The sequence below is a fragment of the Carassius gibelio genome, chromosome A20 (assembly GCF_023724105.1).
Source record: "Carassius gibelio isolate Cgi1373 ecotype wild population from Czech Republic chromosome A20, carGib1.2-hapl.c, whole genome shotgun sequence".
Taxonomy (NCBI): domain Eukaryota; kingdom Metazoa; phylum Chordata; class Actinopteri; order Cypriniformes; family Cyprinidae; genus Carassius; species Carassius gibelio.
This window is the reverse complement of record NC_068390.1, coordinates 4,561,153-4,575,122: the sequence shown is the minus strand read 5'-3', so window position 1 is coordinate 4,575,122 and position 13,970 is coordinate 4,561,153. Positions and strand designations below refer to the sequence as shown.

At 44.9% G+C, this 13,970-nt stretch overlaps 1 protein-coding gene across 5 annotated transcripts; it reads right to left on the bottom strand.

The window, feature by feature from the left end:
- Nucleotides 1-4,253: 4,253 nt before the first annotated feature.
- LOC127938394 (heterogeneous nuclear ribonucleoprotein Q) lies at nt 4,254-12,781 on the bottom strand. Of its 5 annotated transcripts, none has more exons than XM_052534981.1 (12): nt 11,854-12,550; nt 11,568-11,727; nt 10,844-10,962; nt 10,648-10,755; nt 10,456-10,569; nt 9,728-9,904; nt 9,519-9,654; nt 9,206-9,411; nt 8,783-8,932; nt 8,588-8,709; nt 7,841-8,364; nt 4,254-6,433 (listed from the first exon to the last, which is right to left on the bottom strand). In XM_052534981.1, the coding sequence occupies exons 1-12, from the start codon at nt 11,890-11,892 to the stop codon at nt 6,408-6,410; spliced, it is 1,881 nt and encodes a 626-aa protein (XP_052390941.1). In that variant the 5' UTR covers nt 11,893-12,550; the 3' UTR covers nt 4,254-6,407. The 5 variants fall into 5 exon arrangements, with proteins under 5 accessions (XP_052390941.1, XP_052390942.1, XP_052390943.1 ...); XM_052534982.1 differs by having other exon boundaries at nt 7,998-8,364; nt 11,854-12,548; XM_052534983.1 differs by lacking the exons at nt 4,254-6,433; nt 11,854-12,550 and adding an exon at nt 12,616-12,781 and having other exon boundaries at nt 7,189-8,364.
- Between the last annotated feature and the right edge of the window lie 1,189 nt (nt 12,782-13,970).

The window sequence follows — 13,970 nt, the reverse complement described above, 5'->3', positions numbered from 1 at the left end:
CCAACCCGCGCTCGCACTGTCCTCGTCTGCACGCATGCACTGTCACGATCTAATGCACTGTAGATGCTGGATTTCACAAATTCAAAATCTGACACTGGAACAACATCACTGTGAGATTGGATAACACTGGGAAAACTGTTCCACTCAGAACAGGAAAGCTGAGTAAGCCAAATCCTTCCAAAAATAGGTTTCGGAAGCACTTACACATATGAACGACCGTTAGGTGCATATGGGACATAAGAGGTGATTGTAACCCTCTTGAATCGGGCAGGAAGTCTGCCGGGGAAACAAGGTCTCTGAGGCTATTACACATATGGGATCCACTTAGGTCTCTAAATATGGACCCCAGCCCTCTACCGGTTCTCACCGATTCACAGAGTGAAGGCCTGAGCTGGACGTTCCACCACGTCTGACTGCTGAGGGGATGAATGAGCTGGACAGGGTCTACAGTACAGACACTCTGGAGTAGTTACAGCAGCCAACACTAACCAGGGCCTCTCAGTGCTTCTACCCATTTTAGGTAAGAACATGAGAGGATACCAGCTCCACACGAATGCTATAGAATCTAGTGAATGTGTTTGGGGGTCACCCAGCAACAGTGTGTTTTGCTGCACAGCGCAGATGGAAGCAGTTCACAAACCTCACAGCACAGCCACATGCAATTCAGTTTAAAACATTGCAATTCTGTTTTAAAATACAACAAAAAGCACCACAAAACCATTTAAAGAGGCGTTTTCAGCATGACAGGATAGGAAACAGACAACAAAGTAAAATTATCTCAAATGTACTGCATGCTCTTTCCATTTTATCAAATGATAATAATAATCACATCTATTCATTTTACAGTCCTGATACTAGCATTTTATTCAGACTAAAACCCCTTTAAATCAGGGGAGACTGCCTAAAAATAAAAAATTGTGGCTTTTGCACATCCTGTCATGCTGGTGACTGCATGGCGCTGCAATAGACACATTTTGCAGAATTAAGGTTAACAATTAACCCCCTTCAAAAAGCCCCCTTTTTGTGTAGGCTGTGTCTCACAACAAGGAGACCATCACTGCTGTCCTAGCACGACCCACTCAGATTGGATAACACTGGGAAAACATACCCATTCCGCTCGGAACAGGAAAGTTCTCTTTGTGTTAGGGTTAGGGTTATGACATCATTGATGACGTGTATCGAGGCTTGTATCACTCTAGAGAAATTACATCATTGATGATGTCCGAAGCCTCACTTGGCCAGACCGGTTCAGGAAGTGGTTTGAATCTTGTAAACTCACCCACTTTACAGTTTCAGACTAATAATACTGGCCCTCCTGGCTATTATGAGCAAAGACTTGATTCACACACATTTGAGAGCCCTATTCATTTCAAGCCAATACGTTGATTAAACAGTTATGTTATATTATGCTATACAATCATTATGAAATGCACATTATATTCATTTTTCTTCACTATTATTTCTAAACAGAGTAATCATTGCTCACATCGGGTCATCTGTAATGTATCTGCTTGTTTTACACTCTTTGGTCAGTAGGTGTTATTGTGAGCAAACAAAGCCTCCAGACAAAAAAAACAACAAAAAAAAGAACCCTTTTGTGAACCACGTGGATGAAAAGCTTCAATCCTACATAAGGCTTCATCTCTCCATCACTAATCTTCCCTCTAAAGCATAGGTGCTCTACACAGTGTGTCTGGAACCTGGTTAAGACAACCCTTTCAAAAAGTCAAACTGCTTAGACACAAGGCCCATCTGGTCAGATGCGAGGTGGTTTTGGGGCTTTCAATAACCCGAGCAAAGACGGAATAGTGAGTATACATCGAATCGTCCCCCTTCCATGTAAGGTTTCCTCTTCTCCACCACCCAGGCCAAAGCCAAACCATCTTTTTCAGAAGTAGAATAGTTAAGCTCAGACCCATGTAATGTATGTGATGCATAAGCTATGACTCTCTGTCCTTCAGGTGTTTGCTGGAAAAGAACGGCACCCAGACCCACGTCCCTGGCGTCAGTGTGCACCTGATACGGCTGATTGAGGTCAGGCTGTATTAGGATTGTGAAGAGACAACTTGATGGGGTCGAAGATAACTTGGCAATCAGGGGACCATTGCCACTTCACATCTTTCTTTTTTAGGTTATTGAGGGGAGCTGTGATATCTGCAAAATGAGGTATGAATTTGTGATACGAGCCGGTTAATCACAGGAAATGTAAGAGCGCTTTGAGGTGTTTGGGAGAATATTGAATGACATCTTGGGATTTTCAACATCAACCTCTGATCCTTTCTCAGAGATGATATGGCCCAGAAATGTTGTTGCCTTTTAAAGAAGTGGCATTTTTTCATGTTGAGGGTGACATTGGCACAACTTTGTCTTGACTGGCACAACTGAGTCTTTGTAGTATTACATTCACATATTAGTGGTCACTGCAATGTGTTATGTCTACCACAGTTCCCCAGTGATATATTTCCCCATTAACCACACAGAGACAAGTTAAAGTTATGCATTTTGTAATTTATTATTTCAATTCTGTATTAATCTCCACATTGCAAATAGTTACCATGCATGCTGTGTATTCACCATCCTGGGTCTGGTAACTCAGGGTGTTTACATGACACAGCTTTTAAATAAAATTGGAAATCTTTTTATACATTTTGGTTATTCATTTGCATGCAAAGGTGTTTTGTGGGCCTGAAAACACAAACTTTCAGGTTAACTTCAAGTTCAAGTTTTTGGAAACAATACCGTCATTGCTATTGCTATTTCATAAACTATGAAAACATGAATTTGTGAAAACTATGACGTCATGTGCACATTATGTTCAGTCTATAAGCACGTGTGAGTTTCTTGACGAAGCGACATGGCATTAATAATCAAGTGTTTTAAGGTTTTTACAGATCATGGGGATTGTTTGACATTGTGAATATTATGAATCAAAAATAGTTCCTTGTGTTTAAATCGCTTTTGTTGGGTACTGTAAACTGTTGACTTGCTGAAGGTGTAAGGACGTTAAATAGTATCGTATATCTGTGATTGTGCTGTAAAAACACGTTATTGTGTATTGCTGACGGGAGCTCCAGTAAGCACATGTTTGACTGCATCAATGAGGTATGACAGCAAAGACAGGTGAAGGTGGACAGCTGCTTCATCAGAATAAATCTGCAGAACTGGCACAGCTGTGTTGAGATGGCAGTAGGATGTAAGATTTACTGCCTGTAAATATGTGATTAAATGATCATTGTGCATTAGTGATGAACACCTGCTGTTATTGAGAATTACAGCAAACACTGATCTCCATGATGATGGCATCAGTTTCACCAACAACAACAAAAATAACATCTTCTGTCCTCTGTAATTCTCAATAACAGCTGTCTGTAATGATGAATCCTGACGGTCCTTAAGCTGCATGAGAGACCAGGACAGATGTCCCACTTCCATCCTCAAAACTGATTCCCAGTCAATCACACATCACATTCACACGCTGACCACATGATGTCGCCATAACACCATGAGAGTCTTCTTCCTTATTCTACAGGACCTGTGTATGGTCTTTGACACTGTAAACACCCGATCCTCCTGTCCACCCCCTCTGACATGAGCATCACAGGTACAGTACTTCAGTGGCTTCCGTCTAAACTCACGGTCTCATTGAGAGGAGGACTGTCTGCGGGTTGCTGGGGTTCCTCAAGGTTCTGTGCTCACTCCTCTTCTTTTCTCCATTTACAACTCACAACTTCACTGGGAACAACAGCCTGGCCACACACTACGAATATCACTGCTTTCATGAGAGACTGTTTGTGATTACCTTTATGTGTGAGTCACTTTGGAAAATGCTTCTGCTAAATTTATGGTGTAGGAATGTTGTGGAACGGTACATTAATATATTCATTCAACACAAAAAATGTGATGTCACCTCAAATAAACCAGACTGATGGAAAGTGATTTTTGGAGCCTATTCTTTGCACGGTTTGTTATACTTTAGTGACTAACACAACCGCTGAAAAAGACGGTAGTAAAGTAAAAAAAATTAAAAATCAAATCAAATTAATAAAAAGAAACACACCATTCCAAAGGTGGTAAAAATGAATGAGCATACAGATTTTTTTTTTGTAAAAATCAAAATTAGAGTTTTTTTTTTTCTTGTTAAATTTAAATAAGTCAATGTAACCTAACACACCACTGATTAAACAAGACAATCACAAGTAGAGGTTTTGACAGAAAGGCACTCTGGAAACCACAGCATCAAGCAAAGAGACATCTTTTCATTTTACAAAATTTATTTGCAGGAATGCAAAAACACTTGTTATGCAGCAGTACTTTAAAACACCATTTTTTATAAAAATGGTCTGATGGTGATACAGAAATAATCGTGGAGTCAGTCATATTCAAAATCCAGTCAATACTTTTAAAGAGGCAAAAAAAGAAACTGAAACATCAACAGAATCCCTTTAAAAACGTATAAACCCTGTAACAAGCGCTTAAGAGAATTAAAGTCACCAATAACATGCCCAAAACGATGCATATCTTAATAATCCATCACATTAAATGTGATGAAAAGGCAGCTATGGTGTGCCCAGTTCACTGACATCAGACGTCCTGCCCGCCCTGAGCACAGCTCTTCATACAGACTGAACGGGGAATGGCATGACGCTCTCACCAGTCCAGTCTGATCCACAATCAGCGCCAGGGTGGAGATGGAGCAAAGCTTAAGTACAGATAACAATCCCAGCTGATCTCCTGTCAGCCAGACCAGCCTAACCACCTCCATCGAGAGAACGAGGAAGCAGCGGATTGATCTGAACGGCTATCAGAACGATCTCCATGTGCAGGTGAATCTCTGGACTTACCTTTAAAAACCATGGTGATTTGTGTATGCCTAAGCGGCATGTAGTTCACAAAAGGGATGGTGTTGGTTTCAAAATTGATCAAGCAGCCATCAACACGGGCTGCATCTTCTTAAAGGGATAGTTCACCCAAAAATGAAAATGTGATGTTTATCTGCTTACCCTCAGGGCATCCTAGATGTAGGTGACTTTGTTTATAATGGCAGTCAATGGGCTCCACGGCTTCAAGACTAAACAAAAACAAATTAAACCCTGCGGCTCATGATACATTGAGATCTTAAGACATGAAATGATTGGTCTGTGCAAGAAACTGAACAGTATTTATCTAATATGTCTACTATGCCAGAGCAAGTACACGCGTCGTGCGCTCAGGTCAGTATAACATCTAAATACTGTTCAGTTTCAGATCGTTTCATGTCTTAAGATCTCAATGTATCATGAGCCGCAGGGTTTAATTTGATTTGTATATGTTTTTGTTTTTACTCTCAAAGCCATGGAGCCCATTGACAACCATTATATGACTGACTGTGTTTGTGTTTACTGAAGAGTCTCCTACTTCTGGGATGCACTGGGGGTAAGCAGATAAACATCACATTTTCATTTTTGGGTGAATTATCGCTTTAAAACAAACAAAAAAAGTTTTAAAACCAGTTCATTTGGGGCGGGGGTCTGAGAAACGCAGCTAAAGCTTAATAAAGTATATTCTTCCTCAAGTTCAAGCCTTTACAAACACACAAGTATCATCCTCCTGACCGGTCTCTCGAGCTGTAACTACATCCTCAGAGGCAGGACTCGCTCAGGCAAGGCTTCTTTAGACTCATCACATGAGTGTCATTCACATGCCCAGTCTGACTGTCCAGCATCATTACAAAAGGACTATAATACACTAGGTACATTGGCTCTGATGGTGCCCTTGTGCATAAGTTGAATATAAAAAGCCCTGCTTGCATTAAGTCTCCGTATGTACAGTACAGATAGGGCAGTTTCAGCCTCCAGGATGAGGTAGTTAACCAACCCTTTCCAAAAAAACACCCTAAAAAAAGGTTCAGAAAAGAACCATTTGCACCTGGAATGCCTGGTCAGTCACGCCAGGGTGTAACAACTGAAGAAAAACAAAAAAAAGAGGCAAGACTCAAATACAAGCTTAACATGTTCGTCCTCATGATAAGCTCCAGTTAAAAATACACAAATATACAACAGCATCAAGCTCCTCCAAGCCACTTCACACATCCACAAAGTGCAAAATACATGTAACGTTAAGGATAAAACTCCTTTGGGCTACTTCCACGGTAAATGGCGTTTTCTCTCATGACACAAGGGTTCTGGGACACTCTCATAAACTTAAAAATTAAATACAAAAACAAAAGAAAACGAAACACAAAGAAGAGTCCACACACACACACACACACACTCGTGTAATCGTGACACTGCGTTGATGTCGATCGTGGAGTAGATCTGCTTGGGTAAGGCAGGAGCCGAGCTGGAGCGTGGACCGCACCTCACACCCCTCCGCCGACAGCACCTGGTGACCCCACCTGATGGGAGCTGGTCAGTCTTCACTGGGACATGTCAGGACCAGCCTCCACCCCGCTCCCCTGCTCGCCAGGTGACAAAAGGAACACAAATTAGAGGAGCGTTAACAATCAATACAACACAGAAGGACAGAGATCACACAAGGACACAAACAACCACAGAAGAAGATGTCAAAGACAGAAAGCTAAATGCATTGACTAGCGACGACACCCTATGATTCAGCATGCACTCGTGTGAGGAGCCCGAGACGAGAGACAAGCACAACAGAGGCTCGGGTCCAAGCCACAGGAATTGGGAGATCTGGAGGGGGCGGGAAAGTTATAGATACAGGAGGAAAGCAAAAACAGTCATGCGTGGCAGCTTCCCAGTGGCTCAAACTGGGGACAAACGTGCAAGAGCAAAGAGAGTTAGAGCTTCCAGCGACAACGACGCCTCGTCTGGACTCGCCGTTTAGCATCAAATTGTGCTTTCTGTGGCTATCATCGAGTTTAGCCTCTGTCCTCGTGGAGTTCCTCTAACAAAACCCCACTGAAGCCCAAACGCACGGGGACCTCAGGAGAGAAGTTCCCAAAAATTGCAATGGCAGTGAATCGGAGTAAAGCAAGGCCTCTCAGTTGGAGGTCGTGTGAAATGGTGTGTGTTTACACAGAGCTTGAGTGGAGAGAGGATGTGGACTGGGTGAGATCAGTCTGAGGCATGCAGAGTGAGGGAGCAGCACGTCTACAGGCAAACCTTTAGTCCTTTTCCTTCCACAAGGAGCATTTAATTTGTAGCAATTTGAAGAGAGAATTTGCCGAAACAGGAATTTGAAACACAATTTGAGTTTTTGTACACTGGTGCGTGTATGTTTATTCAAGCAGACAAACAGCAAAGAATACAAGCCAAAATGTAAAGCCAAAAATTAGGATCAAAGTCCTTTTTTTCTTTTTTTTTTTCAAAAACAAGACAAGCTATTTGACTAGCATTATCTTTTGTAACATACAAATACTAATTTCTTTTTTTTTCCGTTGAATACAAGATTAGGAGACACTTTTTTTTTTTTTTGTCCTTTTTTTGTTGTTGTTGCCGTTACCTATTTTAGACATGAAGAGGAGAATCCTATGAACACACATGGTACTAAAGCCAAATAGACAGGTTGAGCACAAAATGCAAATTTAAAAATTTCAAATCACGATTTTTTTTAAAAAGTAGGAAACGATTCCAAACAAAACATAAAACAAAGAGTTCGGCAGAAGCAGGAGGGAGTGACTACTGATCGAGTCCAAGCCGATTCTTAAAATATGTACAAGAGCAGAGAGGCAACCGTTAATGGATCTGAGGGCCAATCAAGTCTCTATAAAAAGGATTGGGTAGTAATTTGTTGTTGTTTTGTGAAGTGAAAACAAAAGAGCCCTACATTCTCTACTTCCACTGATGCCCAAAAGAATCCTGATAAAACTCCTGGTTGTCAGATTTGTAACCATAGTTACCAGAATGATCGCCACCGTGCAAGGGTTGCTGTGCAATGGGTTGCGAGCCCCAGTTCTGATTAATGGTCTGGCGCCGTTTGGAATCTGGCTGGGTGTAGCCATCGGCTTTGCGCTTGCCTCCTACATTTCCACCGCGTCCACCCCGAGCAGCACGTACCCCGCGGCCTCTCGGCAGAACCCCGCCTCTGGCTCCTCCGCGTGGGCCCCTGCTGGCCCCCAGACCTCCGCGCTGAGGGAAGCCCAGCCGGCCCCGTGGAGCGCCGGCCCCTCTGCCCCCGCCTCGAGCCCCGCCGCGCACCCCTCTGCCTCGAGCGGGCGCCTGGAAGTCATCGTAGCCGAAGTACGGGTCATCATAGCCGCCCCTGTAGTTATGGTAATCGTAATCGTAACCATAATAGTCGTAGTAATCTTCGTAGCCGTAATAGTCAGGAGGGTAGGAGTAACCGCCCCGACTGGCACCTCTGCCCCGGCCCCTGGCAGGAGGCGGCATCTGAGGAGGCCCGTAGTAGTAGTAATCATCATACCTGGGACAGAAGAGCACAGGTGTTTACACTCATGTGAAGTGACAAGTATCTCAGAGATACAGAGATGGACGCGTCTGCTCCTGGAGGACTGCAGAGTCCAGCTCCAACCCCAAAGAGTCCACCAGGAGGACCCCAAACACCACGTGTGCTGGGTAAGAGCTGGAGGACAGCTGCCCTTCACGAGGAGAGCTGGACACCCCTGAGGGAAACCCACAACACTCACATGTGTGTCTTCGCTGCTTGACGCTGTGCCTTCCTCTCTTTCCGCTTCTGGTCCGGTGGCTTGGCGAACACGATCTCAATGTGTTCTCCCTCTAAATCTTTACCGTTCATCTCTGCCAGCGCCTGCACACATCCACATCCATCACACCACTGTCACGACCGCTCAACACAACACTCTCGCTCCCCAGCGTCTCACCTTGACCGCTCCATCTCTCTCGTCAAAGTGAATGAAGGCGTAGTCCTTCAGTTTCTTCACTCGCTCCAGTTTGCCAAACTGGCCGAACGCTTTTTCAAGTATTTCCTCTGTGACGCTGTTTGCCAGGTTCCTGACGAACAACACTTTCACCTGGGAACAGATGAGATGACATGAGCTCTCTAGCTGCAGGAGAAGACCAGGCATGAGTATAAGCGCTGGTACATCAGTCTGGGATTTAGGTCATGACCCCCATGACTCTGATCAACCGTGCTCCCAAAACAGAAGGAAGACCCCAACCAACGTCAAGGGGACAGTAAACTAGCGCTTCAGAACGGTCTAATCTGAAGAGAATGTGGAAAGAGAATCTCAACAGGAACGTGTTTCAGAACAACCCCTTCACCAAAGACTGGATGGTGTTCTGACCTTTGCCATGACCTCCGGGTCGGGATCCTCAATGGGGTCGGCCCACTCGACGGTGACCACATTCCCCCAGACCTTCACCTTCCCGCTCATGAGCCTCCGTCGAGCCTGTGCTGCCGTTTTGTGGTCCTCGTACTCCAGGAAACAGAAGCCCCTGTTCTTCCTCTTATCATCCGGCTGATGGTAGAGGATGACGTCAGTAAGACCCTCTGAGAAACAGAGAAAGGGTGTTAAACGTGTATCTGAAGAACCCAAAAGAAATGAGCACGTTGAGAGGACACAGATGAACGCACGCTCAGCTCAGAGCAAAGCTCACCTGTGACTTTAGAAAACTCTTCAACGATCTGTTCTTTCGTCTTGCTCTTGGGAATGGAGCCCACAAAGAGTCTGTTGTTTGCCACTGATATACAGACGCCGATTTGTTTGCCCGGCCGAATCTCATGATTGTTACACTGAGAGGAGAAACACAGGGATTGAATACCTGAACAACAGTTGAATTTGTGAAACCACAACGGCGTGTCTTACTAGCTTGACAGCCTCCTGCGCAGCCTCTTTAGTGCAGAAGGTGAGGAAGGCGTAGCCGCGGTTCAGGCCGCTCAGAGGATCCATCATCAGACGCAGGTCCCAGATCGGCCCGGCCTTCTCAAACAGAGGCACCAGCTCATCTTCAAACAAGTCCCTCGGGATCTTCCCCACAAAGATCTGCAGCATGGAGAGGTCTGTGAGCCAGCCAGTCAAACTGATATAAATATGAGTTTAATACTTTAATCTTCAAAGTGTCAGTCTGAAAACAGGAGGGTGATGCGGGTCATTCATTAATCACAGACTGACCAGAGTTACTGTTAAACAAAACAAAAATAAATACATGAAAATGACCATCTGAATTTTTTTCAACTAATGTTTGAGTACAATAATAACTAGAACAAAAACAGACAAACACAAATGACTTAAAGAAAAATCTATAGTAAAGCATCAGTAAAACTGTGACTGGTCCGTGGCCTTCTACTGTTTTCATATGAGAGGTCAACTCTAATCAGGATGTCCATTTATTTTATTTGTTAAGCAGCCAAGAATGAGATCCCGTGGGATAATGGACAGGCATTAGCTTCATCCGGCTGGATGTTAGGAACGCCACACAGATTTGATTGTGTCCTCTGACCTCTGAGCAGCATGTGCTGGGTCTAACAGCAGACAGACGCTCTTCCACACGGAGAGAGACGCTGTACAACACTCATTCAGACAGCGCTGGTTACCTCTGTCCCGACCGTGGGCTGAGCTCCGGTGTACACCGTCTCCGGAGGAGGACCGCCGTACTTGCGCTGACCTGTAGTGACATCAAGAGTGTAGCCCGTCCTCTCCAGCAGCGTCTGAAAAACACCAAACCAATCAACACAGGAACTCGTTTCGTTTCAATAAAATGCGTTAAATAAAAAGCCCAAGCGCACCTTAATCTTTGCTTCATCTGGTCCTTTCGTGGAATCTACGACTTTGGTCCCCTGTTTCTCTCTCTGTCTGTAGGTCTTCATCACTCCACAGAGAAAGGCACTTTTGTTCTGAGTGAAAGAGAGCGAGCGAGTGAGTTAATCCTTCGCTCCTTCACTACGCTGACACACCGAGCACAGCGAGAGCGAGGGCTCTTACCTGCACATGGGACAGGTCGCTCTCTTTGAACTGGACCAGAACTTGCAGTGCCCCTTCCTCATCGAACTCCTTCAGAGCTTCAATGGCCCTCTCATCCAGGTCACTGTGCTCCACGAGGCCTGCAGGGAGAGAACAGGGACAGCTCAGCGTGGCCGAGAGAGGAGACGCCTGCAGGTCAGGCTCCAGGAGAACATCAGCACACTCAGAGAGAGAGTTCATGGACTCATCATTCGGACAGGGCTTCAGCACAGACCATCACTTCAGTCACTTGTGATTACGGGACAAGAGCATCCTGCGCTCTAATTATCCTGATATCTCCAGGTTTTCCTCAACCACAGAAACCTCCGGATCGGTCATCACTAACACTACAGAGTCAGCAGCAGCACCTCGTTCGTACAGTAATGATGATCATCCCAGGAGCACCCAGCCGCTCTGGACAGCTGTCTCTATTGTCCTGGTTTACGCCCCCGGGACAGACCCCCCCACTCTAACAGCACACAGATAATCCCCAGAAAGGCTGCTCTCAGGACCAGACACGCTCAGTTCAGCCTGTATTTCGGCAGGCCGTGCATCATTAAACGCTGCAGTACCCATTTTACAGTGAAACCACACAAAGTTGCTAATGATCTGCCAATTCCCTACACAAGAAAACACATGGCACCGACAGGTCAACATGCACTGAATGTGATGAATGTCAATTTGCAGGGTTCAAGTTTTGGCTTACCTGCCAGGTAAATTTCATCTAGCTTTTCAGCAACTTTCTGTGGTAGACCAGCTTCTACTAAAGTGTTGAAGTGGTCAGAATGGGTAACTGCAGCAGACGTGTCCATCGGCTCTTCTGTACCATTCCCATTAATGTGTTCTGTGGCCATGTCTCCAGAAATCTGTTCAAATGCAATGAGCCAAATTACTGCAGGTTTGGGTAGACAGTTACACAAATTAAGTGGGTATTTGATTTTATGTATAGGGTTCCATACTGCAATCTCGGAATAACCCAATCTTTTTTTTACCTGCATGCAATGAATGATAAATATATTCTGGGTTTGCATGTATGCACGTATGATTATACACAATCATACATGCATGAAGCATCCTAGCAAACAGCCCTCAATCATCTCTATAGGTAGACGTCTCTCACACTCCTTGTTTATTTCATCCACAGCACGATCAAACACAGTAAACAAGTGCAGTCCACGAGCTCAACACTAGAACTAGATCTGCAGACTGCACTGGTGTTAAACAGCGTCTATACTCTGTGTGTGTAGCCTGCAAACACACAAGCGCTCAGTCAATGTGAATGGCTAAACACGCGCGTTCGCGTGGGCGCGCAGCACGAGTCTCAGGCCCGCCGCAGCTAGCGTTAGGTTACGTTACAAACATAAAGTGCTCTTTAAAGAACTACGTGACAAAGCACTGCACATAACGTGCTGTTAATAAGCGAGCCACCAAAACAGCTTAGGAAATTTAAAAAGGCTGCAAGATAAATGCGTGTTAATTCAGTTGTGATTCGGGAGCATTAGCATTAGTAGCTCAGCAGCGTGACTCGCGCACAATATCAGCTAATTTAGCGCGCAGCCGACACGCTGTAATAACTAATAACAGACACCGCTGCACGTTCTCGCGCGTTGAGACGGTACTGAGGGCCTGCTCTCGCACAGTGGCCGTGTCCGATAACCCCCTCCCCTCGGGCATTGTTTCCAAACACCGGGAAAATAAACGCCTCCACCGCACGAGACGCCACGGTTACCAGCCCCGAGCGGCCGCGCGCTTACCTGACGGGCTTCTGCTGGTCGGTTCGGGTGTGCTCGTGTCGAGTGTGTGTTCTGGGCGGTTACCGACTCCCCGGCGGAGCTCCGCTTGATGCCCAATACTGTAAAATGGCGGGCAGCGCTGCTCACGCACGCGCGCGCGCACCGACGGGGTCTCTGACGCGGCCGCTCACGGGCTCGGGCTCGTCCTCGAGGGGCGGCTCATGTGAAGCAGATAACCGCCACTGAAATAAATACAATAAAACAGGTAATTGCGACTTGTTTCCCTCGCAATTCTTGACTTTGTTTATCAGAATTGCAATTCATGAAGTCAGAATTGCTAGATATAAACTCAAAATTCTGACTTTTCTCCTAAGAAATGTGTGGAAAAAAGTGTATGAGCAGTCCCTGACCTGCCAGCTGCTGATAAACACACAACACGTCCATGTATTTGTGTGATATGTCTGATATTGCAGGGAGTAGAGCTACACAGCACATCCTGAAGTGTGTTTACAGTAGGGTCTTCACCATCCCGTGATCTGTGAATGACAGTGAGGAGAATCTGCTGATGTTAGGTTAACTGTACCTGTGGATCTCATTCATACTGTATTTATACTATGGAATGTACTTTAAAAAACAGTTATGTAAGTTAAATCAGTTCTTCGGGAAAGAGAAGAACTGATTTAACAGAGAACAAGATGTTTTGGTTACCAACCAGTGTTGAGGGTAATGCATTCAGTAAAGTGAGTAACGTAATCAGATTACTTTTCTCCAGCAACTAGTAAAGTCAGACCTGTCAGGTGATGTGAGAGGTCGTGACCCCTGGGCAGGGTTCAGCCAGTAATGCTCGTAATAATGAAGCTGGTGCAGACTGCAGAGAAGTGAGAAAAGAGACAAGAAGCGGAGCAAGATAATATGAATTGATAATATATTGTTGAAATGGCAGTTTACATCATCGCTCTGGGGATGCGCTGTAACAGCAACAGTCTTTAATATCAATGGGATTGTGGTCTTGGGGCGATTCAAACTATGTGAATAATTCTAGATCTTATCATACGAATGGCTTAGATTTTTAGAAAGCACATTAGCTTATTTTCCATTGAAAGTTCAGTCAGATTTTCTCATTGATGTGAACAAAGCAGCAGACGGGCTGAATAACAATGCAGTTCACTTTCTGACAGCATGGGGCGCTTTAGGAACTCTATATACACACTCACACACACACACAAAAACACACACGCAAACATATACACACTCAAACAGACACACACACACACACACACAAAAACACAGATACACACTCAAAACAGACACACACAGATACACACGCAAACAGACACACACACACTCAGATACACACACAAACAAGAACACAGATA